The 26,165-nt window shown below is 51.0% G+C and overlaps 4 protein-coding genes across 13 annotated transcripts in view; 2 read left to right on the top strand and 2 right to left on the bottom strand.

Moving 5' to 3' along the window:
* NSD1 (nuclear receptor binding SET domain protein 1) overlaps positions 1 to 9,195 on the top strand; it is a 142,017-nt gene extending 132,822 nt beyond the window's left edge. For 7 of the 8 annotated variants that reach the window (XM_057728206.1, XM_057728198.1, XM_057728171.1 and 4 more), the window contains 3 exons: positions 3,595 to 3,701; positions 5,538 to 5,742; positions 7,278 to 9,195. In XM_057728206.1, the coding sequence (XP_057584189.1) occupies positions 3,595 to 3,701; positions 5,538 to 5,742; positions 7,278 to 8,908 (1,943 nt within the window). In that variant the 3' untranslated portion in view covers positions 8,909 to 9,195. Of the gene's footprint in view, positions 1 to 3,594; positions 3,702 to 5,537; positions 5,743 to 7,277 lie in introns of those variants that run through there. The other variant, XR_009052729.1, reaches the window with a different exon arrangement.
* Positions 9,196 to 14,927: 5,732 nt separating this feature from the next.
* RAB24 (RAB24, member RAS oncogene family) lies at positions 14,928 to 17,255 on the bottom strand. 2 transcript variants are annotated; one of them, XM_057728285.1, is made up of 9 exons: positions 16,931 to 17,255; positions 16,701 to 16,848; positions 16,549 to 16,617; positions 16,258 to 16,336; positions 16,081 to 16,148; positions 15,890 to 15,989; positions 15,612 to 15,662; positions 15,412 to 15,474; positions 14,928 to 15,292 (listed from the first exon to the last, which is right to left on the bottom strand). In XM_057728285.1, exons 2-9 carry the CDS (start codon positions 16,815 to 16,817, stop codon positions 15,228 to 15,230), a joined length of 612 nt encoding a protein of 203 aa, XP_057584268.1. In that variant the 5' UTR covers positions 16,818 to 16,848; positions 16,931 to 17,255; the 3' UTR covers positions 14,928 to 15,227. The 2 variants fall into 2 exon arrangements, with proteins under 2 accessions (XP_057584268.1, XP_057584259.1); XM_057728276.1 differs by having other exon boundaries at positions 16,701 to 17,255.
* A 33-nt stretch (positions 17,256 to 17,288) lies between these two features.
* PRELID1 (PRELI domain containing 1) lies at positions 17,289 to 20,689 on the top strand. 2 transcript variants are annotated; one of them, XM_057728243.1, is made up of 5 exons: positions 17,291 to 17,587; positions 18,159 to 18,384; positions 19,632 to 19,745; positions 19,867 to 19,945; positions 20,167 to 20,689. In XM_057728243.1, the coding sequence occupies exons 1-5, from the start codon at positions 17,496 to 17,498 to the stop codon at positions 20,313 to 20,315; spliced, it is 660 nt and encodes a 219-aa protein (XP_057584226.1). In that variant the 5' UTR covers positions 17,291 to 17,495; the 3' UTR covers positions 20,316 to 20,689. The 2 variants fall into 2 exon arrangements, with proteins under 2 accessions (XP_057584236.1, XP_057584226.1); XM_057728253.1 differs by lacking the exon at positions 19,632 to 19,745 and having other exon boundaries at positions 17,289 to 17,587.
* A 232-nt stretch (positions 20,690 to 20,921) lies between these two features.
* On the bottom strand, positions 20,922 to 25,186 carry MXD3 (MAX dimerization protein 3). The gene is made up of 6 exons (XM_057728265.1): positions 25,018 to 25,186; positions 24,643 to 24,748; positions 23,942 to 23,971; positions 23,696 to 23,810; positions 21,491 to 21,674; positions 20,922 to 21,417 (listed from the first exon to the last, which is right to left on the bottom strand). Exons 1-6 carry the CDS (start codon positions 25,085 to 25,087, stop codon positions 21,302 to 21,304), a joined length of 621 nt encoding a protein of 206 aa, XP_057584248.1. The 5' UTR covers positions 25,088 to 25,186; the 3' UTR covers positions 20,922 to 21,301.
* Positions 25,187 to 26,165: the final 979 nt, after the last annotated feature.

Here is a 26,165-nt window from a genome sequence, read left to right as displayed (position 1 = left end):
ATAACTTTTATATGAACTCCTTAAAAATTGGTCTGCCTTAGAAAGTGTCAGCAGTCCAGGTCTCCTTTTATAGTTTCCCTTTATCCACTTTATAAACCAAATATCCACCTCTTACCCTTCTGAATTTTATGGTTTATGAGCCCAAGGCTAGGAAAAACCAAAACCCTCACCTCTTGGGTCTCAAAGAACTGGACATTTGGAGAATGTCCAGCTTGTGTGGCCTGCCTAGATACCTCTGCCTCTGAGAATTCAGAGTGTAGAAGTGAGGTGGTTGTAATCACAAAATTAAGAAGTTTATTTGAATTGCAAGTAAATCTGGTAAGGCTGAGAGGTTTTAAAGTAGAGTTATGTGATGGATATTTTCCATAAAGTGAAGGAGCTTAATATTTAGTGTCAAGATTTTGATGAAATTTTTTAAAGCATATCGTATATGCATATACATTTGACACTCTCTAAATTGCATGATTTTTAAAAATATTTAGATTTGTGTAAAGTTTGTGTATCCACACTGGGGAAGGGAGGGGCAGTGTTCCTCTTTATTAATCAGTTACTCAAATGTTAGTCATATGACTTCTCTGTCCTGACTGCTTTTAGTACCACACTTCTAGTTCGAACTTTAGTCTGTATTGGTGGGGATGGCCTCTTCTACCATGTCTAATCACAAATTTCTCTTCTCCCATATTCATTCAGCTCATGCAGCTTGGTGTGGGAATTGACAGGCCTTGTTCCTGTCCTCCCAGTCTGCAAGGGTGGGATGGGGGAAATGAGACAGAATGTGCTCATTGCCATGCAGAGTGCCCGTAGGCGCTTCAGCCTTGTGAATGGAATCAGAACTTTGAGCTGCCTCTCCTCCTTACATATCCAGCCTTGTGGGCTCTTCACATACCTGTTACTTTCTGTCTTCATGTGTCATACCACTCCTTGTTTATCTCTTGCCCAGTGCCCTTTGCCATCCCCCCAGGTTGCAGATTATTCTATTTTGCACTCTTTTCTAGAAGGGCTTTCCTGCATGCACGCTGATAGCTTCTGATCTATCCCCTGTGTGGTTTTGTTTACATACTGGAGCTGAGTGAGCAGCAAGTTATGCCAAGTATCCTGCTTTCTGATACTTGTATATTTGGTTGAGTTGCATTTTAAGCACATTAAATTTATGAAAATTCAGCTGTATACTCATAAATTTTTAAATAAGATTAGCGTGAATAGAATTACCCATCATTCAGTGCAGTAAGTTCACAGTGGGTGTGTGAGGAGAGATGTGATCCTGCTTGTTACCTTGGTCAGTCTTGGTTCCTGCAGGCTCCTCACAATGTGAGCCTCTCACCAGGCCACAAGTGATTCAGGCATTCGTACCATACAGACTCCTAAATATGAGCTAGCCGCTTTATAATTTGCTCAACCAAATTAAAAAATAATGATCTGTTTCCAGTACTAGATGAAAAACTGTATGTAGTAATTAGTCTCACTGCAATGGGAAATCTTCCTAAGTTTTGACAGTTTTGACTGAACTTACCACTTTGTACATTAGCGGTAAGCCATTATCCCCACCCAGAGACAACCTCTTTGTATGTTTGTATAAAATCCTTCAATTTTTAGGCTTTCCCTAACACGCTTTGAGTTTGAATGTTTGTATGATTATTTGCTCTCAATTTTGATGAAGTGCACTTGTGACAGAAAGGAGACTTTTTATACCTTAAATTTGTTTTTAAAAATTAATTAATTAATTGTCTGCGTTGGGTCTTCATTGCTGTGCACGGGCTTTCTCTAGTTGCAGCAAGCGGGGGCTACTCGTTGCAGTGTGTGGGCTTTTCACTGTGGTGGCTTCTGTTGTTGCAGAGCCCAGGCTCCAGGCTCGTGGGCTTCAGTAGTTGTGGCATGTGGACTCAGTAGTTGTGGCTCACGGGTTCTAGAGCTCAGGCTCAGTAGTTGTGGCTCAGGGGCTTAGTTGCTCCGAGGCATGTGGGATCTTCCTGGACCAGGGATCGAACCCATGTCCCCTGCATTGGCAGTTGGATTCTTAACTGCCTCACCATGACGGAAGCCGCCCTATACCTTAAATTTGTACATTTCCTATTAAAGTTTACAAATTACTGCTGTGTGCATTATGTCATTCTTAGTAAGCTTGTGAGATTGTTATCTGCATTTAACAAATAGACTCTTGGGCTCAGATCACCCAGCTAGATTGTGGTGTAACTGGGATGTAAAGCCAGGTCTTAGGTCTTTGTGGTCTAGATTTCTCTGGTGTTATTCTGTACTGACATGTCTCTCCCTTGATTGCTGCCAGGTAAGATGTGTTCACCTTGGCACAGATGACAGGTTTCCTTCACACTTGCTTTCCCAATGCCTGGCACATCAGCACACAATAAATTGCTGTTTGTTTTGGGTAATGAATTAATGTATTTTGAACCTCAATGGTTAGGAAAAAAGTAAAAAACAACTTGGGATTAACACCTCTGTAGTAAAAGTTATTTTATATATTACTTGTTGGGACTTCCCTGGCAGTCCAGTGGATAAGACTTCACCTACTAATGCAGGGAGTGTGCAGATTCGATCCCCAGTCAGGGAGCTAGGATCCTATGTGTCTCACAGACAAAAAACCAAAACATAAAACAGAAGCAATATTGTAACAAATTCAATAAAGACTTTAAAAATGGTCCACATCAAAAAATTCTTTAAAAAAAATTACTTGTCATGTTTGTTTTTCTGTTATTGTTACATTAGCTGATTAATAATGTTATAGGATTAGAATTTTTTAATATTTTATTAATATGGTGGGTTTAGAGTTGTCCTCTTACTCCTCTTTTAAAAAGAAATCTCATCCAGTAATCCCACTGCTGGGCATATACCCAGAGAAAACCGTAATCCAAAAAGAAACATGTACCATAATGTTCATTGCAGCGCTATTTACAATAGCCAGGACATGGAAGCAACCTAAATGCCCATCAGCAGATGAATGGATAAAGAAGATGTGGCACGTATATACAATGGAATATTACTCAGCCATAAAAAGGAATGAAATTGAGCTATATGTAATGAGGTGGATAGCCTTAGAGACTGTCATACAGAGCGAAGTAAGCCAGAAAGGGAAAAACAAATACCATATGCTAACTCACATATATGGAATCTAAAAAAATGGTACTGATGGGCCCTGTGACAGAGTAAGAATAAGGATGCAGATGCAGCGAATGGACTGGAGGACAAGGGGTTGGGGGGTGGGGTGGGCGAAGGGGAAGCTGGGACGAAGTGAGAGAGTAGCATAGATATATGTACACTACCAACTGTAAAAGAGATAGCTAGTGGGAAGTTGCTGTATAACAAAGGGAGATCAACTCAGTGGGTGATGCCTTAGATGGCTGGGATGGGGAGGGTGGGAGGGAGTCGTGGGAGGGAGGGGATATGGGGATATATGTATAAATACAGCTGATTCACTTTGGTGTACCTCAAAAGCTCGTACGAGAGTGTAAAGCAATTATATTCCAATAAAGAGCTTAAAAAATAAAGTAAAAATAAATCTCTTGGAAGTCTGTACATTTTGTTAATACAGAAATAATGTAATTAAAACCGTAGATATTAATATTTTTATGGTCTTTTATGCAGGCACTGAACTTACTTTCAACTACAACCTAGAATGTCTTGGGAATGGAAAGACTGTTTGCAAATGTGGAGCCCCGAACTGCAGTGGCTTTTTGGGTGTAAGGCCAAAGGTACCTTTTAAACATTTGCATCAGAGATAATGGTGTGGTCCTCCCTCCCTAACCTGTGGCAGGACTGAGTCTTTATTTTACAAAGATGTCCCTTTGAAATAATGACATTGAATAGTTGTCAGTAGTGACACTAGCAGTTTAAGTAAGGAGTCTGATAATCAGTTTGGTACACTCTAGAGAGGGTCTTTGGGTATTGTTGAAGTGTTTTGAGCACTCTAACTTCTAATTGGTGATACCTTTCTAGCTAAAAAAGCTGTAAAATAGGAATCTGTAAAGTAGGTTACTCCCACGTCTTTATTGGTCTTAGCCGATCTTACGTGTCCTAAGAAAGATTCTCAGTCTCTCTCTGTGTGTCTCTTTTTGCCTTTTTAAAGATATCAAAGAATCTGATGTGGAATTTAAGATTCTAAATGTAGTATAAGACTGTAGATAAACATAGGACCTTTAGTTTTTATATATTTACTTATTTATTTCTTTTTAAGACCTTTAATCTTAACCATGTACCATGTAACAAAGTATAAACTTTGTTGTACTTCCTGGTTTTTTATGTGTACTTTTAACTGAATTATAATTCTGTAACTGCTAAGAATTGTTTATAGTTCTTAAATATTATACAGAATTTTTTCCTTGCTGTTATATAATCTTCTTAACCATCATTTTTCGTGACTGTTAGAGTTTTTATATAATGGATGAACCACAATAGATGAACATCTGGATGCTTCCAGATTTCTCTATTGTAAGTAACAGTATGCTGAAAATTGAAGTTTAATTTTAATGCGAAGTAGACTACATGGTGACTCCTATTGGGTATTTCTCATTATGCTTTTTTGATTGTGAAGTCAACATTAAGAACTGAAAAGTGCAAATTAGCATGGAAATCAGTAGCTAGAAAGGGTAATCAGTTTGAGCTGTAATACATGAAGAACATCCAGTAATTATTCTTTTATCTATTAAATAAGAAAATTTGTATTGGATTTTGTTTTTTGTTTAATTGCTTGGTTAAATGGTCCTGTTCCTTAAGATGTCCAGTTGACTTAGTCCCTATAAATTAAAACAGTAACAGAGTTTAATGGTGTTAGGTGCACTAGAGATGTCAGTTTCTGTATCCTTGGGGTCTGTGTAGCATTTCACGCATGAATCAGTGAGAGAGAAATTTGAGAGCAGAAGTTTAGGAATGGGAGGATATCACCGTGGGCCGGCAATAAATTGGATTAGTCCTGGATATTTCTAGGCCAAGATAAATAATGTGATGAAAACCATGCAGTTTGGTGACCCAGGTGTGGTCTGCAGGGAGCAGAGAGTAGGTCTGCTGGCTGCACCAGGGTCCATCTTGGGGAGTGGTGGACATGAAGCTAAGCTGACTTAGATAAAGATGCATAGGTTGTCAAGGGCAAGGATCACAAATTAGTTTTCTGTGTCTTCCTAGCACATGGCTCATACTAAGTGCTCAGTGAAGGTTTGTTGAATAAATTAAGAAATGTGTGTGACACACACGCTCAGAGAAGTCTTCCTTAGTTTTGAAATTAGACAAACATAAGAAAAAAAAAAAACTTATTGTTAAAGGATGACCTTTAATACCAGCCTTGTGTGTCAACAAAAAGCAGCACATTTCTCTCTTATTTCACTCAAGTGGTAGGAGTAGTTGATACCAGGTACAATTAGTGCTACCATTTATTGGGTACCTATGATATGCCCAGTGCCTTTCCTGCATTTTCTCTTATCTTCACAATAGTCTATGAGGACTGTGTCTTCCCAGAGGAGAGTCTGACGCTCAGAGAGAATAGTTAACCTGGTCAAGATCATACAACTAATGTGTCGACAATATTTGACCTCTAGAATCAGCCCATTGCCACAGAGGAGAAGTCAAAGAAATTCAAGAAGAAGCAACAAGGGAAGCGCAGGACCCAGGGTGAAATCACAAAGGAACGAGAGGATGAGTGTTTCAGCTGTGGGGATGCTGGCCAGCTTGTCTCCTGTAAGAAGCCAGGCTGCCCCAAAGTTTACCATGCAGACTGTCTCAATCTAACCAAGCGACCAGCAGGTTGGTGCCAGAATCCATGTAGAGTTCTCCTTGTTCCCTGCCAGAATTCTCAGAGCCCTTTGGTCTTTCCATGCATGGTGTTGAGGGGTGGTATGGTTCATGTTCTCACTCTCAAAATAAATTATAACAAAGGCTTAGAATCCTAGGTTATAGAGAAGGGAACAGAAACTCACTTGCTCTGTCAAGCATTTTATGTTATTTTTTCCTCCCAGCAGCCTATAAAGATGAGACGTTTTCACCTTCCCATGATGCAGAAGAGGAAACTGAGTCTTGTTTGATGAGCTTACTCGTTACATTAGAGCATACAGAGGGAGGAGCTGGCTTGAAAGCCAGATTTTCTGACATCAGGACCACTAAATCATGTTCACTTTCTAGAGAAAGCAGCGTTCAGAAAGCATGGAGCTTTTGGGTGATTGTAGCCCCCCTTTGGCCCAGTCCCCTCTGAAAGAGATGCAGTTGTGTTAGGAAACACAGGAGAAGCTATCCGGGGCAGATGCGCTACCCAGAAATTTGTGGCTGGAGAAGTCATCACTAATCTTTAGGTGCTGATTTGATGCTAGAGGAGTCTGGGGATTTGGATACGCCATCTATTTCAGTGACAGAGCTGAGAAACTGTTCTGGGTGACATGCACCATTAGTGGCCTGCCTCCGGGAATTGTGGAAAGAGAACTTTGGGGTGGGAGTGAGAGGAGTTTGTCCCCAGAGTAGCTTTCCTTCAGTATGTGGTTGCTGGGGTAATGAAATAATAGAAACCGAGGTTGTGTGGGGGCAAGGCCATAACACTGACCTCCGTGCCAGGAAATGGAAATGGGGAATTGTTTCAGGAGCAATTAACTCAGGGCCGTAGCTGGCATGGGTTGTGATAGTTCTGATCTTGCCTATGAGCCAGGAGTGAGCTTTAACATAGTTTACGTAGAAGGAGTTGGGATGGAAACACTGGCCACGGTGGAGACTCGGGTATCATGAAATGAGGGTGAAAGAGACCAGCTCAGGTTGCCTTTGGGTTTTTCCTGCTGATTCTGTTTAGACAACACAGGTAAAGTTTGTGCTAGTTTCCAGACTTAATATTGAGCAAAGGTAAACCTGCTTCCATTTTTCGCCTGTGTGTATCTGTTCCCTGTTCCTAGTAATAACCAAATAAGCAGTTTAATTGGCTATTTCCCCCTTAAAGTTGAATATTTTAAAGCTGTCTAGGACAAATGGAGTTTGTAAAAATATGAAAGTAATATCTTCAGATTTCATGTAAGGAGAGCCTTGGGGTTGTTGTTGCTGCTGTTGTTGTTTACTCCCGCTTGATTTTTCATTGATACTCAGTTGCTACTTGATGCTTGGCAAAATGCATAAAACAAATTTTATGCATTTTGCAGCAAGTAAAGCTGAGATCCTGGGAGAGCGTATGGGAGGTGGGCAAGTGGCATGAACTCTCTGCAGAAGGAAGCAGTTTGAAATCACTCCTTTGACTTGGTTCCAGAGAAATGACCCATCTCATATGCATGTCTTGTTTGCCTAATCCTTTGTTTCGCATCTGTTTCTAGGGAAATGGGAGTGTCCTTGGCATCAGTGTGACATCTGCGGAAAGGAAGCCGCCTCCTTCTGTGAGATGTGTCCCAGCTCCTTTTGCAAGCAGCATAGGGAAGGGATGCTCTTCATCTCCAAACTGGATGGACGTCTGTCTTGTACTGAGCATGATCCCTGTGGGCCCAACCCTCTGGAACCTGGGGAGATCCGTGAGTACGTGCCTCCTCCAGTGCCGCTGCCTCCAGGCCCAGGCACTCACCTGGCAGAGCAGTCGTCAGGAGTGGCTGCTCAGGGGCCCAAGATGTCGAACAAGCCATCTGCTGACACCAACCAGACGCTGTCGCTGTCCAAAAAGGCTCTGGCAGGGACTTGTCAGAGGCCGCCGCCACCTGAAAGGCCTCCTGACAGAACTGACTCCAGGCCCCAGCCTGTAGATAGGGTCAGGGACCTTGCTGGGTCAGGGACCAAACCCCAATCCTTGGTATCCAGCCAGAAGCCATTGGACAGGCCACCTGCAGTGGCAGGACCAAGACCCCAACTTTCTGACAAACCCTCTCCAGTGACTGGCCCAAGCTCCTCGCCCTCAGTCAGGTCTCAACCACTGGAAAGACCTCTGGGGACAGCTGACCCAAGGCTGGATAAATCCATAGGTGCTGCCAGCCCAAGGCCCCAGTCACTGGAGAGAACCCCAGTCCCTACTGGCCTGAGACTCCTGCCGCCAGACAAACTGCTAGTCACCAGCGGTCCCAAACCCCAGACTTCAGACAGACCCCCCGACAAATCCCATGCCTCTTTGTCCCAGAGACTCCCACCTCCTGACAAAGTACTATCAGCTGTGGTCCAGACCCTGGTAGCTAAAGAGAAAGCACTGAGGCCCGTGGACCAGAATACTCAGTCAAAAAATAGAGCTGCTTTGGTGATGGATCTCATAGACCTAACTCCTCGCCAGAAGGAACGGGCAGCTTCTCCCCATGAGATCACATCACAGGCTGAGGAGAAGATGCCAGTGTTGGAGTCGAGCTCGTGGCCTGCCAGCAAAGGTCTGGGACAGATGTCACGAGCCCTGGAGAGAGGCAGTGTGTCAGATCCTGTCCTTCAGCCACCGGGCAAAGCAGTGGCCCCTTCAGAGCACTCCTGGCAAGCTGTTAAATCATTCACCCAGGCCAGACTTCTTTCTCAGCCCCCTGCCAAGGCTTTTTTATATGAGCCAGCAACTCAGGCCTCAGGAAGAGCACCTGTGGGGACTGAGCAGCCCCCAGGGCCTCCCAGCCAAGCACCAGGCCTGGTGAAGCAGGTGAAGCAGATGGCTGGAGGCCAGCAACTACCTGGACTTACTGCCAAGAGTGGGCAGTCCTTCAGGCCTCTTGGGAAGGCCCCATCCTCCCTCTCCACTGAAGAGAAGAAGTTGGCAACCACAGAGCAGAGTCCTTGGACCCTAGGGAAGTCCTCACCAGGGCCAGGGCTCTGGCCCATGGTGGCTGGACAGACACTGGCACAGTCTTGCTGGTCCTCTGGGAGCACACAGACATTGGCACAGACTTGCTGGTCTCTTGGAAGAGGGCAAGACCCTAAATCAGAGCAAAATACACTTCCAGCTCTTAACCAGGCTCCTTCTAGTCACAAGTGTGCAGAGTCAGAACAGAAATAATACCAGTAAATGCCACATGACCAGACCAGCTGCCCACAGGGTTCTTGGGGAAGAGAAACATCTTCTTTTTCCCTCTTAAAAAACAGACCCCCAATACTTTTCCACTGTTATTCTTTGCTTATATTCCAACATTCAGAACTCTTGTGATATTAGCCAGTGGGGGATTGTGGTTGTGTGAACCATGTGTGGAAATCCAAGTGGGCCCCAGCCAAGGAGACAGACAGACTCGGGTTTCTTTCCCCCAACCTTTACTCATGGTGAACTTGAAATAAAAAGTCCACTCTGGAGTCAAGCATGGGATTCAATTCCGCTGGTCAGGTTGGAAGGTAGAGGGGCTCTCAAAGCTATTTCCGTAGCCCTACCGAGCCCCACTAAGGGTACCTGATGAACCCTTGGGAGGAACTGATACCCATTCAAATCAGTGGTGATTTCTTGAACATTCATGTGTGCTAGGCCTGGTGCTAGTCACTGGCAGGAGATACAGAGATAAATAAGACCTGATCCCTGTGAGCCTAACATGCCTGCCTGGGTTCCCGGGTGGTTTTTAAAGAACCTTTGACCAGGAAATAAATAACAGGAAGTTTGAGGGGCCCTGGGGCTCCAGGTTCTTTTTGTAATGTCCTTTGTGGCCGCAGAAGTGGTTGTTTTGAGCGTCTCCTGGTCAGGTGTGCCTGTGTGCGTGTGCACACACACACGCTCACATGGAGGTCTCCTCTGTAGGCAGGTAGGGCCTGTCGGCTGGGCAGCCACTGCTGCTTCTGTCTGGGCTCTCCAGATCTGTTCTTGCTGGAGCAGTTGGTTGGGGGCTGGGCTCTGTGAGGACACAGCTTTCCCTCACTGTAAGAAGGCAATTGGCAAGCTTAACTTTCTTTTCTACAGATTTTCCTCCTTTTACATCAGCCCACCCCATGCCTGTCCCCCCAAACACTCAGGTGCTTTCAGATTTCAGTCTCGGGCAGTAGACTTAGGGAATCTCTGGCAAGCTCTGAGCTAGATCCACCACCAGCTCAGGGAGAGTGCCAGATCCTGTCAAGAAATCACTTCTCTCCTGATCCTTTGCCCTTCTACCTGAATGGAGGGAGTCGTCTTCTTCACTGTTGGTTTCTGCCACTCTCTCCCTGAGAAATGCTGTGCTCTATATTGAGAGCACCTGCCTGCTGACTTAGCTCAAAGGCAAGCCAGAGCCCTTCCCCTGTGACTGGCAAGGTGTGGCGTTTAGAGCAATGTCCAGTCTAAGAGATGACTCCTCATAACTGCTGATTATCTGTTACTGCTGCCCTGAGCTGGGGCCCAAGGGCTGGGAAATCTGTTGGTGCTACCCTGCCCTACCATTCACCCAGCTCACTGACTGCCAACAGGAAGTGCTGTTTGGCCAGTTCCTTCCCATTCACCCATCCCCTCTTTGTCCCTAAACCAAACATGTTTACCTCTCTGCTTTGCCAACTTAGCCAGCAGCTTTAGCCAACAGGCCATCTCCTGGCCCCAGCGTCTCCTGGCCATTTCTGTCTCAGTAATGGCTATTACACCCTCAACAGGATTCTGTATTTTGTCCCAATTTCCTCCTCCTGAGTTTCTATTGAGGTTACTCCCATACTTCTAAGGAGGGAACAACTGTTGTTATAGAAGCATTTGCGCTTTATATAAAGATTTAAAAAAGAATTTGCTTTTATTTCCCAAAGTCTGTCTCTGGGGTTGAGACATTTGAACTCAGGCAGAGGCATGAGGTTGGGCAGGGCTGCCCTGAGTTTAGGGGCCTATTCTTGCATCTCACTTAGACCTCGGACTCTCCTCTGTAAATTCCACCTGCCTAGTTCTCCCCTTTCATCCCATCTCTCTTCCCACATCAGCAGAGAGGGAAAATCTCTTTGTTTAAGAGGAAGAGAACACAAAGCATCTTATTTTCTTTTAAAAAAATTTTAAACCATGGAAAAGATATTTTTAAAGAAATCCACCCAGAACATTAAAGTTCATTATATTAAGTATTTATCATGTGTGAGAATAATAAGTATATAACTGCAGCTAGTAGGTCCCTTTCCCTAATCTCTTAGGTTGTATGAGTAGGATTTGCTTGGCGCCAGTCCTGTGCCCTTTTTTTTCTCCTGTCATCTGTAGTTGTGGTCAGAAAAAGGTATCCGCACTGCACTGTCAGAATCTCTTTCCACTATGTTGTGTGTTAAATTACCGTAGCTCTTCGTTTCATGAAATAAACTGTGAATTTTTTTGTGGGGGGGTGTGCAGGCTATGTAAAATTTTTAAGTGGAGAAGTTTGATCCTGAAGTAGCTTCTCTGATGTAGGCTTTGGTAGGTAATTGACTTGACAGCCACTCCAGATATGTCTCACAGGACAGGAAGGAGTGAGGAAAAGGTGGGCCACTGTGTGGTTTTGTTTCAGTTTTTCCATTCTCCACCATTCAGTGGAAGCTTCCTTCCAGACCTGTGCAGGAAACAACTTCTGAACTGTGCTTGGTTTGGGGGAAAGAGGGTAGCTCTTTGTTTAAATGGATGGACAGCCGGCCAGGCTTTCATGAGGGCCATTGAAAGACTCTCTTAGGTTGATTGGAAACTAGATGTTCAACTCTCAAGCCCACTGACAGCATTTGATTATTAGATTGTTAACATCGTGAAAGCAGTGACTATACCATTAGAAGCAGAGTCAGAAGGACTTTTGGGAAGTGAGACTCTTGCGTGACCTGGTTGGGGGTGGGCTGACGTTGCCAGCCTTTGGGGATTCTCCTGGAACCTACACTGAGACCTTTTCTCCAGGAGGTATGAATTGGCAGTTAAAAGGAAATCTTTACTCTTAGAAACTTCTGATCTTTGTGTCGGATGGTATTTTGGCATTTGGCCAAGTGCTTGTAAATCAGGATCCCAAGAGAGTCTGCTTCTGTGCCTGTTCCCCAGAAAGCCTTTCTGAGGGGGAAGCCATAGCCTCCACAGGCAGCTAGAGAACTCACACCTCTCCTAGCCCTGTTAAGCCAAAAGAAATTGTGGAAACTGTTGAAATTTGAATTCAAAGCCTCATTTGCTTCTCTATGAGCAAACCCATTCTAATAGCAAAATAGTTGTCATTGCTGCAAAAGCATCCAACTTTTTAAATGTCTGCTTCCCTCTGAAGTTACTGAGTTTGAAGTGATTTAAATCACTGTGTTGATTCTCTTCTGAACAACTACCAAGTCTACATCTTTAGCATTGATGAAAATAATTATTTTATTCTTTACATCCTCCACCCCACACTACAGTCAGGGCATGAAGTGCATCAGCGATCCTTTTCCAGGCTGGGCAGCATCTACTCACTGGAGTTGGACCCCCAGTTTGCCTCGTGAGAACAGAATGGCAGGAAGGAAGTCTGGCCCTGGCAGCTTCCCCTGTGGAGAAGAATCAGGAGAGCACTAATCGTGGATGGATCTTTTTTCCATCAGCTCCTATAAAAGCGGGTTTTCTCCTAAGGCTTTTTTGGGGGATGCTGTCATCCTCTTGGGGTCTGTCAGCCGGGAGGTCAGAGTAGCCCAGTGTCCTCACCTCTCTGAGATCACGGCAGGAAAGGAGCTGCCACAAGGCCCTTTTCCTACTGAATACTGTTTGCGCTGTTCCATGTGTTAGACATTCCAGATCACTTAGAGCTGGATAGCTGCTGCATGAGACTTTCGTTGACTGTGGACAGTTAGCTCTCAACTGAGCTTCCTAGGGCTAGTGCAGCAGGGCCAGAGGTTGCTGTAGTATAAGTTGAAAAAAGAATAGGTAATTGCTTTGTACACACACAAAAAATGTAATGATGGTGCTAATTTCCTGATATAAATAAGCACTGCCAAGGGTTGAGGGACTGGTGACTTGAGAAACCCAGATTCCTGTTTGGGAGGAAGAGATCTTATGTAGTTTCCTTAAGGCTTTATTAGAGGAGGGGAAGGTAGAGCCTTGGTGAATCTTGTACCTGACCCTGGAGTAGTCCAGCACAGTCCAGAGGTGGAAGAGATGCTGTTTCCAGGTGAGGGTGGCCATTGAGTTTCTCAGGGCTGGTGTCACCGTCCACACTGCCTGAACAGGTTGGTAGAGAGCTCCAAGTGTGGGGTCTCCCTTGGCTACCTTCTGCCCCTCTCTACCTCTTCCACTTTCATGGGAGCACCTCTATTGCTTATGAAGATTAAGGGTAATATTTCTTAAGGAAGTGGAAAGAGTTTATTTTAATTAGAAATCCACAGTCTGGGGAGAAATGTTTCCTATCAACATAAGCAAAAACAGCACATGTTAAACTCATGTGGTCCCTTTTCTAAAGCTACTTTCCCATGATTCTCAAAACATCAGGCTGTTGAGGGGCTTCAGGTGTAACACCCTGGAAATCGAGCAAAGCCTTGCAGACAGGTGAGCCCAGGGAGTAGGAGCAGAAATGAGTGGTTCTGGTGCTTCAGACTTCCAGGGTAGGGGCAGAGAACAGGCGGTCTCCAGGTCTGAGGTGGGTGCTGCCTGTGTGTGCATATAGGTGAGAGTGTTGAAGATGGGCGAGTGCAGCACACAGGCGCTCATGGAAGAGCAGCTAAGTCTTGGCAAAAAAAAAAGCTGACAATAGAGATCTATCTTTATATTTTTAAGAAAGGGGCAGAGGGGGTGTCAGCTGAGGTCCATCACTTTTTTTTGCCCCCCCTTCACCCCTATAGATTGTCAGCGGTAAGTGAAATTCTTAGTGAAAAAGAGGGGAGCCCTGTGCTAGGAGTCCCCATAAACATGTACTGTAATTCTTTGTATATAGAAAAAAAATTACTGTAAAGTAAAGTTTAACTTTACTCTTATGGCCCTTGCCCTGTGTTTTGTTTTGTTGTCCGTGGGGAGATGTAGCCTAACTGGAGGGAGGATGGGTTTGGGGTGAGAGCAGAAGCCAGCCCCTGAGGTAGTTCCCAGGTGGGGACACGGAGCTGAGCCCTTCCTCCAAGCACCTTGTGGGAGTGGTGTGGGTTTCCTCCCAGTAGCCACAGCTGTTGGAATGTCTTTCTGCTTCTTTTGGGAGTGGCTGGTATCAGTTTCAGTCCCTACACAGGAAGCCTCCATCACCCACAAAAAAAGGGTATTTTGAGGAATTGGTTTATAAAAAGGAAGTGGAACCAAAACACTTTCTGAGTCTAGCCATCTCGGCCAAGTTTTTAGTTTAGAGGCAGGTGCTAGGCACTGCAGAGGACCTGGCCTAAGGCTAAAATGGGAAAGTGAGGCAAAGGGGCCTAGCATCCCATACCAGAAAAGGCTGTCACATGCTTCCTTTTGGTTGAAGAGTAGGTCTTGTCTACAGTAACATCTGATTCTTCAGAAATACCTGGATGTCCAAGGCCCAAAAATATACTTTCAGGGAACCCTGGGAATCTGCTTCCCCTTCTGACTTGGTCTTGAACCTCCTACCCCAGGGAAGAGTATGGGAAGACAAGCATCTAGTCCTACAGTTTTCACTCATGAGCTTCACGGTCCTGAGCTGGGTGATGGTCACCTCATTTTACAGATGAGAAACACAGACCAAGTTTAAGTCCCTTTTCTGGGTAGCTGAGTTGGATCCCAGTCTGGATCCATAAGACCTTTACTAAGTCTTGTGGAACCTATGATTTTTGTACTGTTAAGCCACATTACAGGGATGTTGCTGGGAAGCTTAGGATCTGAGCCACAGGCATGACTCATGGACCTAGACATGGCGGAGATGCAGTAGAGCCAGCCAGCCTGAGGCAGAAGCGCTTGACCCTTTGATCTCTGGATACCACTTCAGTGCCTTCCTTGCTCTTCTTAGCACCAAGAAGGAATTGTGAGCTTTGCACTGCCCCAGCCCCAGCTTCTCGCCCTATCTTTCCCCTCACTGAAGAATAGGAAAGGGCCCTTTTGCTTCTTTCCTATTCACCCAAGCCAGCTGCAACCCTGGGGTGAAGCCACTTGGTTTCCTAAGGAAAATAAGAGCTGGGAGGAGCCTTGATATAGGAAGTGAGGCAAGCCAGGTGGCCCCACAAAGTACTAGGTGTCTTGACACCCCATCCACACAGCAGGGAAAGGGGTTGAGTGTGATTCACAGTGCATTGATTTTATTTACAAATCAGAAGCCACTTAAATAATTTGTAGACACAAGTGCTGTCCAGTGCAGAAGCCAGCCTGGGGTGCGAATCAGCCCTTACCCTCCTTGTGCCCATCAGTCAGCCCAAGTGCTGCGTCTGTTCCATGGGCCAGCACAGGCAGGTGCCACCTCTGCTGCCATGGGGACCCAGGGTAGCGCAGACGTGTGATCACCCAAGCCCAGACAAGAGCTAGGTCCAGCCTCTCTGGGGGAATTCCTTCAATTCCCCCAGGCCAGGTGAGTGGTGACTCAGTGGTGACAACAGCTGTAGAAGTACGGGTTTGCCTTCTGGCCCAGGTCCACGCCCTTGTCCTCTGTCAAAGAGAGAGGTGGCAGCTCAGCATCATTCTGTTCGGGGATCAGGTGACTCCTGAAGGGGGCCAGGTGCTGTGGACCTAGAGGAAGTCTCCACAGGAGCTAGGGAAGGACACACCTGTCATCACCTGGAAGGCGGCCACACTGACGTAATCCTCTGCCACTTTCTGGAAGAGCTCGTCTGACAGGAAAAAGGGCGATCAGTGAGGACCAAATGCCAGTAGCCTTGGGATCACCCAATAACCAGCCCTCTAAGCTTTTCCCTGCCTCCTTTGTTGCCCCTGCATGTTCTGCTGTGAGGCCCAGGACAAAACTCACCCACACTCTGGCCTGTCTTGCTGGATGTTTCAAAGAGCTGAGCTTTGATATCTGTAAAGAGAAGTGACTAAAGCCTCATACCTGAGAATTAGGTGGACACAGACAAAGGGGAAGGCTAGCAGTACAGGGAATCTTCTGGGCCCCACAGATTCAGGGAGGCCAGAGAAAGTCTTCCCATGAGGGATCTTGCCATGGCAGCCAGCGCAGCCCCTATTTTCTGTGACCCACCCAAGCAGTCACTTCCCTCCCCCACCCCCAAGGAGCTAAGGAGTAGCTACTGTCTGCATAGTCCTGGACGTCGTGGAAGTCCACACGTCGACGCCGCCTGTCTTCCTCCAGCAGGTCACTCTTGGTGCCACACAAGTAGATCTGACAGCCCTGGAGCAGAAGACAAGGTCAGAGTCACCCAGCTTGGACCACCAGATCCCCAGCCCCTGCCTTGTCTTCTGGTGAGGTCAGGCCTACCTACCTCCTCTAGGTTGCGCAGTTCCTTCACCCAGAACTTTGCTCGTTCAAAGCTGCTGCTGTCCGTCAGGTCTTGGTGTGGGACACGCAGGAAACACAACCAAGGGTCAGGGAGTGTTCTGTAAGGCCAGCCTGGCACCCTCCCCTTCTTGTCTGACAAACAGGCCCAAACTCTCCCTACCATAGCAGACAATGGCAGCCTTGGCGCCCCGATAGTAGATTCGGCTCATGGCCTCATAGCGCTCAGATCCTGCTGTGTCCTGAAAGGCAGGGGAGTCTCAGCCCTGGCCTGGGTTGCTGAGCTACTCCCCAAGACTGCAAACTCACACAACGTCCTCCAGACCCCCGTTTTTAAATTGGGGTCTAGAGAATAGAAATGGCCTCTATGAGGCCACAAGTCAGCCAGTAGTAGGCACGACCTACGCCTCCTCAAGAATGGGTTCTCGCAGGACTACTTCCCCAGAGAACTTACCCAAATACCCAAAGTCACCGTCCGGTCTCCGACGGACATCACCTTGGCCACGAAGGCGGCCCCGATGGTCTGCAACCAAGAGGAAGCGATCAAGGCCTTGGGTGCGGGCTAGCCCCCTGCCACCTGTGCTGGGCCCCGCCGGGCGCACTCACGTTCTGATAGGGCCCCACCAGGAAGCGGTCGTGCACGTATCGCTCCACCAGGCTCGTCTTGCCCACGTACTCCTTGCCCAGCATCACCACCTTGACGTCCACGCGCTGCCCGCTCATGCTCCCGGGGCCGCCTCACCGCGTCAGCGTCCTGAGCGGGGGTGGGAGGCAAATCTGGATCTCCGCTCCGGCAGGCAGCGCCCTAGCCTCAGTCCCCGATCCCAGGCGCCGACCTAAGTCTCCGGACGCGGCGATGAGGCTGAGAGACAGCAACGCCTCCGTCCGCCCCGGCGCTTCGGCCCCGGGTGCAGATCCTCCTTCGAAGAGCCGAGGACCCGGGGCGGCCTGGGAGCGTGCGGGGCAGCGCCCTCAACGGCGCCGCACGCCGCCGCCCGGCCCGCTCCCTCGCTCGCTCCGCCACTCGCTCGCCCGCCCGATTCAGGGGCCGCTCCGGCACGGATTCCCCACCGACCCCGGGGACCCCTCCAGCCTGGACCCAGCCCGCAGCGCCGCAACTCCCGCGGGGGGAGGAGGTAGAGGGGGAAGGGGCGGGGCCTCCGCGTCACGTGGGCAGGCGCCGGAAGAGGGGGGCACTGCGCGGCTGCGCCGGAAGTGGCGAGCGGCCTGTCGACTCCTCATGGCGGCGGCGGCGGCGGCGGCGGCGGGTTGGGTACGGCGCTGGAGTGACTGAGCTGCTAGCCTGGCGGCCGAGCGTCGAGCTACAGCCCGGCCTCCGCGTGCCCCCCGGGCTCCGCAACCCTGATGCTGCGCGGGCGCTGAGCCCGCCCCGGCCGGGAAATGGTGAAGTATTTTCTGGGCCAGAGCGTGCTCCGGAGTTCCTGGGACCAAGTGTTCGCTGCCTTCTGGCAGCGGTACCCGAATCCCTATAGGTACGTGGCCCTGGAAAGAGCAACCCTCCCACCTCGCCGTTTGGAGATCGGAGAGTGGGGGCCGGGAAAGACTCGACTTCCAGTGGGGGGATCGCCGGAGCCGTGGCCGTGTTTAGGGCAAGAGGACCCTGTCGGGGAAGTGGCCAGGCTAGCACTGGCAGGAGGCTGGGCCTGGTCAGTGGCTTCCTTGAGGCCCTAGTCTAAGGTTCTCTCATCTCAGGGTGGTGAGACAGGAAGAGGCGGCGGCGCAGTAGTTAGGGAGGGATCTTGGGGTTGGAAATCCGGGCGCTGGTCTACTCTGCCCGTGACGCTCTCCAGTGGTGCAATAAATCATGAGGTCCGGCCCTGCTGGAAGGCCCAGGAATCCAGGTCAGCGAGGAGGCGGGAGTTGGAATTTGCCCTAGGTTAGGCTCAGGGGACTCTAGTTCAGGTCCGAGCCACAACACAGATCACTCTGCAAGTTTGGGGAAAGGCATGGCCGTTCTAGGCCTGGAGGTTCCAGATGGGAACCCCAACAGGCAGTCTCTCAGGACCCGGCTCCTGAGGGTCACCTTCACCCTGATACCTGCAGCAAACATGTCTTGACGGAAGACATAGTGCACCGGGAGGTGACCCCTGACCAGAAGCTCCTGTCCCGGCGACTCCTGACCAAGACGAACAGGATGCCCCGCTGGGCTGAGCGACTGTTTCCTGCCAATGTTGCTCACTCAGTGTACATCCTGGAGGATTCTATTGTGGACCCACAGAACCAGACCATGACCACCTTCACCTGGAACATCAACCACGCCCGGCTGATGGTGAGACTCCTCTCCCTTGCCCCCCCCCCATAACTAGAGAGCTACAGGTACATGTCTCTAAGAAGCCATGAGGGAGCTTCTATGATCCAAGCAGGTCTGAGGAGTAATGGCTCTGGAGTACAGACTCATTTGGTCTGTTCTGCTGGTCACCTTTTCTGGACCCGTCTTTTGACTCATTCATACAGTGGAGGAGGGGTGCCTGTTTTACAGAGTTGTATGTACTAAATGCAGAGCACTCACACTGTGCCTGGCACGTGTGTAGGTTGGGCCACAGGCATGATGCTGAGGGAAGGAGGCAGTAGTTTTCAAACAGGAATCTGTCAAGCCATAAGGGTACCTTGGATGTACCTCAGAGGCGAGAGGACCTGGGCCCCTTGCCCCACTTTGACTAGAGTCTTATCTGTCATATGTAATGGATATCTGCCTGAGAGTTCAAGGGGAAAGGGTTCCACATACTTTTGATCTCTTGCTTTAAAAAAAAATTTTTTTAAATAAAAAAGGCTTGAAAACCCATGGTTTAGTTTAAGGAACATTCTACAGTATCTTGTCACCTATGAGTACCCTGAAAGCTTTCAGAGAACTCTTTCAGTTAATCTTCACAATAACACAGGGAGGTGGGTATTACTCTCTGTTGTGCAAAGAGGAAAGTGAAGTTTAGAGAGGGGAAGTGTCACAGAGTGTGTAGGCACCTTAACGCTCTGCCCCAGAGTTATCTGAGGCACTACTGCTGTGTTTTGTAAATTACCAAGGTACCATCCAGCTTTAAGAAATGTCTTTCAATCCAGCTGTGACAGGTGTCTTAAGTGTTTCTCTTGGAAGTACATGTCCAGTTTCTCCTCTTCTCCTCTTTGATAATGAGAGCTGTGGTGATTGCCAGATTTCCTTTTTTTTTTTGATTGCCAGGAGCTCAGGGGCCAAAGCGGGTAGAAGGCAGGTTGAAAACACCACATGTCTAGATGTAAAGGTACAAAATATCCAGGATGGGGCCGGAAGGCCCTCTGCTGATCTCAAGAGTTCATGTGCCTTTTAGTTTGAAGGGTCAGAAGAGAGGCTTTTAGAGAGCAAAATGACTTTTTTTCATCTTCTTACTCTCTTCCCCAAGTGCAGCTTGGGAATGCAGTAAGAGAAAAGGATGGGTTTTTGTTTTATTGCTTTCCCTCGTGAAAAGAGGCAGGGAATCAAGTTTATGTGCTAGTTGGCAAAGTGAAGGACTCCCATACGATTGGTTGGCTTGACTGCCTGCACAGGTGGTGGAGGAACGATGTGTTTACAGTGTGAACTCTGATAACAGCGGCTGGACCGAAATCCGCCGGGAAGCCTGGGTCTCCTCTAGCTTATTTGGTGTCTCCAGAGCTGTCCAGGTGAGCAGCGATGTGGGGGTACTGGGGCTCTGGGGCCCAGGGTATTTATTTAGCATAGAGTTCAGGCTGGGGTTCAGTGGTCAGCTAAGAATCCTTCCTTCCCCTTCTCATCTTTTGCCAGGAATTTGGTCTCGCTCGGTTCAAAAGCAATGTGACCAAGACTATGAAGGGTTTTGAATACATCTTGGCCAAGCTGCAAGGTGAGGGCTCTGCACACAGGCAGAGGCTGAGTCAAGTCCTAACTGCCCCAGCTGGACTGGAGCCTGGGGCTGTCACCACCCTACTCTGAGCCTGCCCGCAGCTCATCTGTACCCTGGGTATTTCCTTCGGGGCCTGGCCCACAGGAGATGAATATCCTGGGAGGTGATTTAGGTGGGTCTTCTTGGCATTCTCTGAAACTAGCCCCCACTCTTTGCTCCAGGTGAGGCTCCTCCCAAAACCCTTGTTGAAACAGCCAAGGAAGCCAAGGAGAAGGCCAAGGAGACGGCACTGGCAGCTACAGAAAAGGCCAAGGACCTTGCTAGCAAGGCAGCCACCAAGAAGCAGCAGCAGCAGCAGCAGTTTGTGTAGCCAGCCCAGCAGGCCACTGGCTCCAGTCCCTGCGCCCTGTCCTCCTGTACTTTATTAAAAGTCAGCTTCCAGCCCCATCTACTGTCTGAGTTGTGGGCTGGGAGGTGGGTGTCCTGTTTGGCATCTCCAGCACACCAGGCCATTAGCCATGTCTGAGCTGGGCCTGCTTATTCCTGCATCAGGTGGCTGAGGACAGAGGCGCAGTGACTTGCCCAGGGTCATGTGGTCCAGGTGAAGTGGTCATAAATGCTAGACTGTAAGCTCCATGAGGGCAGGGACCTTTGTTTTATTCTCTGATGTGTCCCAAGTACCTGAAACAGAATCTTGCACATAACAGGCACTCAATAAATACTTGTTGAATTCAGTCGGCCCCAGCTCTGGAGTCAGAAAGCTTTGGTTCGAATCTTGACTCCACTGTTTCCTGGCTTTGGACCTCAGGCAGGTCCTGTGACCCCGCCTCAGTCGAGGCCTCTGAGCCGTGAGGGGTAAAGTGGCACTGCCTGATGTGGTCAGCAGTGTTTGTGGTGGCTACGGATCTCATTTCCTCTTTTCCAGTTTGTCTGTGGCTGGGAGTTCCCCCATTTTCATCAGGCAAGACCATGGACAGGAAGTTAAGAAAGAGGCTTTTAATGAAAATACTGTATAGTACGTGTGGGGCAGAGGCCAGAAGCCCTTGTTTAGGAAGGAACATGAGGACCCAAGAGGCTTCCTGCCCCATGGACAGCAGAGCCAAGTGCTACACAAGTGTCTGGAAGGGTTGCCCAGGCCCAGGTTGCCTGCCCTGCAGGGCTCACAGGGCCCAGCACCCCTCTCCTAGGGGGGACTGCCAGCAGCCGGCAGCAGGGTATGGGGAGCTCCTGTTCCCACACAAGGTCCGTTCAGTCCATTCCAGCAGTGACTCTGAGCAGCCCTGGGGCTTGGCGAGGGCTCCAGCCCGGCAGAGTGGAGGGTGGGCTGAGGGCAGAGACCACTCTGGGCGGCGAGGGTCATAGCCAGACACCACCACTGTGTGAGTAGCTGTGCTCCTGGCCTGCGCTGAAGCCCCGCAGCAGCTCAGCCTCGCCCCCGAACACCAGGCTCTCCACGTCCACCTCCAGCTCCTCTGCACAGGGAAGGGCCTAGTCAGGGGACCTGGACCACTCGGCCCACTCAGCCCCTCTGCTCAGGGCACTCACCTTGGTCTGAGTCAGAGCGCTCGGAGGAGAGGCCCGAGGAGTCCAGGCTGTCTGCCCGCAGCCGCTCGCGCTCACCGGCCCCGGCCAGCCCCCGGAGCTGCTCCAGCTGCTGCCGCAGGCTCTGCTGCTTGCTGCGCAGCTTCTCCTTGAGCCGCCGCGCCCGCTGCTCCTGCTCCTCCAGCTTCTGCAGATCCGACGGAGCAAGGGGCTGGGGTCAGCTCCCTGGGGTTGCGGGCCTCACCCCAACACCAATCCGTGGCAGACCGTGGCCACGTGGTGACTGACTGCTCCAGACAGGGGCTTACTAGATCTGAGCCCCCGAGGGTTGCTCCCACATCCTGCAGGAAGCCAGGCCCTCCTGCCCTTCCGTCCCATGTGAGTGGCCTGGGAGTTCTGTCCGGGTTGGTGGGCGAGGGAGGGCGCCACAATCCCAAAGGCCCTTGGAGCCTAGTCAAGTGATGTGAAGCGGTGGCATGTGCTGGTGTCAGGCAACGGGGACTGGGGGAACTGGGGCACACCAGCGGGTGCATACGCAGGCTTGAGGAGGTGGCCCAGGCCACTTACTGCCACGTGGAAACAGGCTCAGTGTTGCCAGATCTCCCAGTTTTTTAAAGGGAAGCAGTGAAATCAGATTTGTTCATGTCAAATGTCCTTTTAAGTGCTGGCAACTAATTTAAGTTTTTAGAAAACTACAGACCAAACAAAGGCTACCAGCTTGTAACTCCTTCTCAAGACCCACCCCTGGGGCTTCAATATTAGTCCCCTCCCGCAACGCAAGCTCTGACAGCCCTGAGTTCCGGGGCCTGGAGGGCCACGGCTTCTCCCATCAGGGCCCTCGAGGACAGAAGCTTGCCGTCAGCAAGAAGGGGATGACTGGGTGAGGGGGCATTTGGACTGGGTGTAGATGAATGAATGAAAGCTGCCCAGGTGAAGAGGGAGGAGGAGGGATCCAGGCAGAGGGAAAATGGGAAGAGTGAGGAGAGTTCAGCTGTTTGGGTGGGGGATGGGGAAAGATGAGGCCAGTGGCAAGGCCCGTGTGTGAAGGGCCTTGAGTTTCACAGGAAGTAAGGAACTGAAACTCCTGTCAGGAGCCATGGGAGGTTTTCAGCAGGAGACAGACATGGACAGATCTATGTGCTGCAAAGAACTTTCTAGGGCAAGTTGGGGAGGACAGCCAGGTGGAGGCAAAACAGGAAGTAGGGAGTCCAGGAGAGGGGTGACGGGGCTTCAAGGAATGAGCAAGCCCTGAGTCCTGTCCATGGGCCAGCCAGCACCCAAGGGCACACATCATCCCTCCGAGAACTCAGTCGGCAACTCCATGTGAGAAACGGGAGCCCGCTCTCTGGCCAGGGTGGTGTTCAGCCACAACAAGAAGAGTGCAGACACCTATAGGGCAGTGCTGACAGTTCCCACACCACCATCTCTTTGCTGCACAGCACCTCCAGCTGTCTCTGCCACAGCCCCCTGTGCCCACAACAGGGCCTGGCAGAGCACGTGCTCACTTGTTGAAGAAAAGCATGCAAGGCAGGAGACCGAGGGCTCGATTCTGAATCTGCCTCTCATCAGCTGGCTCTGCCTCCATTTCTTCCTCTGTCAAAGCGGCCAGGAAGGCAGGAAGAGGCCTCTATTGTTTCCAAGTCCCATCTAATCCCCCACTCTGTGGGGCTGCCTGGTGCTTGAGTCCGCACAAGCCACTCCCATCCACCAGGGGGCGCTGAGCTCAGCCTGGGAGGATGGCTCACTGGCATCCTGTTGGTGCTGTCCCCCTCCTGGCCTCTGGAGCTGCCTCTGCCAGGACAGACCACCCAGAATTGGGGAGTTGAGGGATGGGGGAGAGGAAGAGTGAGAAATAGCGCTCTACATGGCCCATCGCAGAATGCCCCCCACACAGAGGAGGAAATGAAGTCCAGAGAGGCTACGGCTCTGTAACGCGCCCAGGGTCTCACCGTTGCTAGCCAAGTAATAACTGCTGTAATAACAAGTGAACATTTATTGGAAGAACTTGCCTCAGAACAATCCTCTGAGTAATTTTCTGCTTTTCTTCCTACTTAACAAATTTGGAAACTAAAAGCACAGAGAACTGTCCAGTGCCATGCAGTAGGGCTATCACCTCAGACCTCTCTGCAGTTCCACCCAGTTCCTCCCTCCTACTCCTCTCCAAACATCCTGGCAAGCTGGCCCTGGGGCACCAGGGTAGCTTCTTACCTGGATGTGCATCCTGGCCCTGCGCAGAAGGCTCAGTGTGGTATATCGGGCACAGTCAGCCCCCAGGGGCATCTGCTGCTTCAGCTGCTCCAGGCATCGCTTCAGCTGGGCCCTCCTATGGGGGAAGGGGTCTACAGGGCAGTGCCAGCCCAGGCTTGCTGGCCAGATGAGGGACAGCAGGGGAGGGAAGGCCAGAGGGAGGCGGTTCCTGGGGCCTGGTGCTGTCAGGGCAGGGTGGGGACTCACCTGCGCTTCTCCAGCTCGTTGTGCACAGACCTGTCAACGTGAGGGAGCATGGGGTGACAGGCGTCAGCCACTGCCCACACCCTCAGTTCCAGGGTGCCCAGGGGCTCAAAACTCACTACATATGTGTGCCCCAAACCAGCCCACTGTGGGGAGCTGATGCCGGCCTCAGGCACCTGAGTCCTAGGCAGAGACAGAGGCCGAGACAGCAAGGAATGCTGCGAGAGGCCTGCCCCGGTGACTGTGGGGTCCAAAGGAGGCCCCCTAGCAGTAATCAGGAAGGGCTTCCTGAACACAGGTGACATTTGGGCCAAACCCCAAAACACAAGTTACCCCAAATGGGTAGTGGGGGGAGAGGCATTCAGATTGGGGGTAACAGCATGTACAAAGGGTTGACAGGAGGAGAGAAAAGGAGAAAGCCTGTGGGGGAAAGTGAGTGGTTTGATACGTGGAGTATTAGGAGTGTGAGTGGCAGCAGGACCCAGAACTATTCAAAGTTCCAAACACATGAGGGGTGCCCGAGAAATAGTCCTTGAACGACGTGTGTTTGGGGGGTGGGGAAACGGCAAGAGGGGTCTGAATGCCTGCAGAGCAGAGTACCTGGCCCAGAAGATGCAAGCAACAAGGAGGAAGTGGCAGTGGAGGGGCCCGATGAAGCACGGCGCCCATCCCCCCCACTCCCGGATGCCCCCGGTCCTCCTCACCGCCCACTGTCCAGCGCGCCAGGAGCTTGGGGAGATCGCTTCCTTCTCCTGTGGACTGGACCCGGACTTCGGTGTGGGCACAGGGACGCGTAGCCATGCTCGGCCTCTGCCGGAGACAGCCCCCGCCCGCATCAGACTGGGGCTACTCCCAGGGGGGCCCCTGGCACAGTACGGTCAGGGACGGGGTTTTGGCTACAAGGCCATTTCCCTGACTCCTCCAGCCCCACTGCCCGCAGGTCCCTCTTAAGCTGAGGGCGGGGGTGCCCCAGGATTACTGCCCTAAGGCCATGCATCCTTCAAGCTGGGCGCCAAGTCCAGCCCAGGCCAGTGTCAGCGAGGTCGCTGCCTGCAGTCCCACCAAGGGTTCCTCCTCACCTCTCTCGCGGCGCTCCAGGAACTCCGCCGCCTGCAGCAAGACCTGGATGTTGCTGGCCACGGGTTCCATGTCGGCGACAGCTGGCGGAGGGCGGGCCTGGGGTGCTGGCCGGAGCGGCGGCGGCACCACTTTTGTTACAATGTAACTGACACGGTGCAACAAACACAGGCGCCGGCCCGCCCCCGGAGCGCCCCGCCCCGGGACAGCCCAGCTCGGCCCCGCCCCTCGGGGACGCGCCCGGGAACCTCAGCCCACCCTCCGCGCGCCCGCCCGCCCCCAGGGCTCCCGTCGGGCTGCCGCGGGCGTAGTCTGCAGGCCGGGTCCTCGGGCAAACTTCGGGGCTGGGGGCGTGGGGGCGTGCTGCGTCTCGCCGCCGCGCTCCGCGACCCCCGCGCCGGGTCTTCGGCGTTCCCGGGCCTCAGTCTCTGGCCCGGCCCTGGTGGCGAGAGGCCTGCACCCTGAGCGGTGCTCGGGGCACCGGTGGTCCCTGACCCCGCCGCTGCACGTGGGCGCCGCGGGGGCGGGGCCGGCGGGCACCCTCGCCCATTGGCTCTCGGCCTCCGAGGCCCGCGGACGTCACCGCGGGGGCGAGGCGGGGAGGCCTCTGAGGCGCGATTGGCCGCATGTGGCCCCGCCCTCTCCCGCTGCTGGTCCGCAAGTTCGGGCGGGAAAAGCGGCAGGTTTCAAATTTGAAAACCCTGGCGAGGGGGGCGGGGTTGAGCGGGGAACGGGGCCTCGGTGCGCAGGCGTCGGGGGAGGGGGCGCGGACCTGGCTCCTGCGCTGCGGGGTCAGCGCCCTCGCCCGCCTGCCATCTTCCCCCGCAGCCCCCGCTGGGCTCCTCCTCCGCATCTGCAGCGAAAGGTCAGGAGGGTGCCAGCTTGAGAACTGGCTTGCTAGGGAGTCCTGGGTTCCAGCGGCAGCCAGCAGAGCTGCGTTCCTCTCCTGTGTCCGCCACTTCTCAGGTGTGCGGCTCCGGAAGCCCCGGGGCAGCGTCGCTGAAGGTCCGAGCGCCCACGCCTACGCCGTGCGGAGCTGATGATTCCAAGGCCGGTGGCAACCTCACGCAGGCTTCTCCCTCCCACAGAGCCCCTGGTTGCTTTACTCAGAGTCCATGAGCCCGGCCTTCTTCTCCCCAATATTTATTTA

Source organism: Hippopotamus amphibius, chromosome 1 (assembly GCF_030028045.1).
Source record: "Hippopotamus amphibius kiboko isolate mHipAmp2 chromosome 1, mHipAmp2.hap2, whole genome shotgun sequence".
Taxonomy (NCBI): domain Eukaryota; kingdom Metazoa; phylum Chordata; class Mammalia; order Artiodactyla; family Hippopotamidae; genus Hippopotamus; species Hippopotamus amphibius.
Note: the sequence above shows the minus strand (reverse complement) of the source record. Positions and strands in the feature narration are given on the sequence as shown.

Bases quoted from the DNA above. Each gene is read 5' to 3' on its own strand.
- RAB24 (XM_057728276.1), bottom strand. From the start codon at position 16,817: ATGAGCGGGCAGCGCGTGGACGTCAAGGTGGTGATGCTGGGCAAGGAG. The intron at 16,337-16,548 runs GTAAGTTCTCTG...CCTGCCTTTCAG, and splicing joins CGGTGACTTTGGGTATTTGG to GACACAGCAGGATCTGAGCG. The intron at 16,149-16,257 runs GTAGGGAGAGTT...TCCCACACCAAG, and splicing joins GGCTGCCATTGTCTGCTATG to ACCTGACGGACAGCAGCAGC.
- PRELID1 (XM_057728243.1), top strand. From the start codon at position 17,496: ATGGTGAAGTATTTTCTGGGCCAGAGCGTGCTCCGGAGTTCCTGGGAC. The intron at 19,746-19,866 runs GTGAGCAGCGAT...ATCTTTTGCCAG, and splicing joins GTGTCTCCAGAGCTGTCCAG to GAATTTGGTCTCGCTCGGTT. The intron at 19,946-20,166 runs GTGAGGGCTCTG...TCTTTGCTCCAG, and splicing joins CATCTTGGCCAAGCTGCAAG to GTGAGGCTCCTCCCAAAACC.
- MXD3 (XM_057728265.1), bottom strand. From the start codon at position 25,087: ATGGAACCCGTGGCCAGCAACATCCAGGTCTTGCTGCAGGCGGCGGAG. The intron at 23,811-23,941 runs GTGAGTCCCCAC...CTTCCCCCATAG, and splicing joins AACGAGCTGGAGAAGCGCAG to GAGGGCCCAGCTGAAGCGAT. The intron at 21,418-21,490 runs GTGAGTGCCCTG...TTCCCTGTGCAG, and splicing joins GCGCTCTGACTCAGACCAAG to AGGAGCTGGAGGTGGACGTG.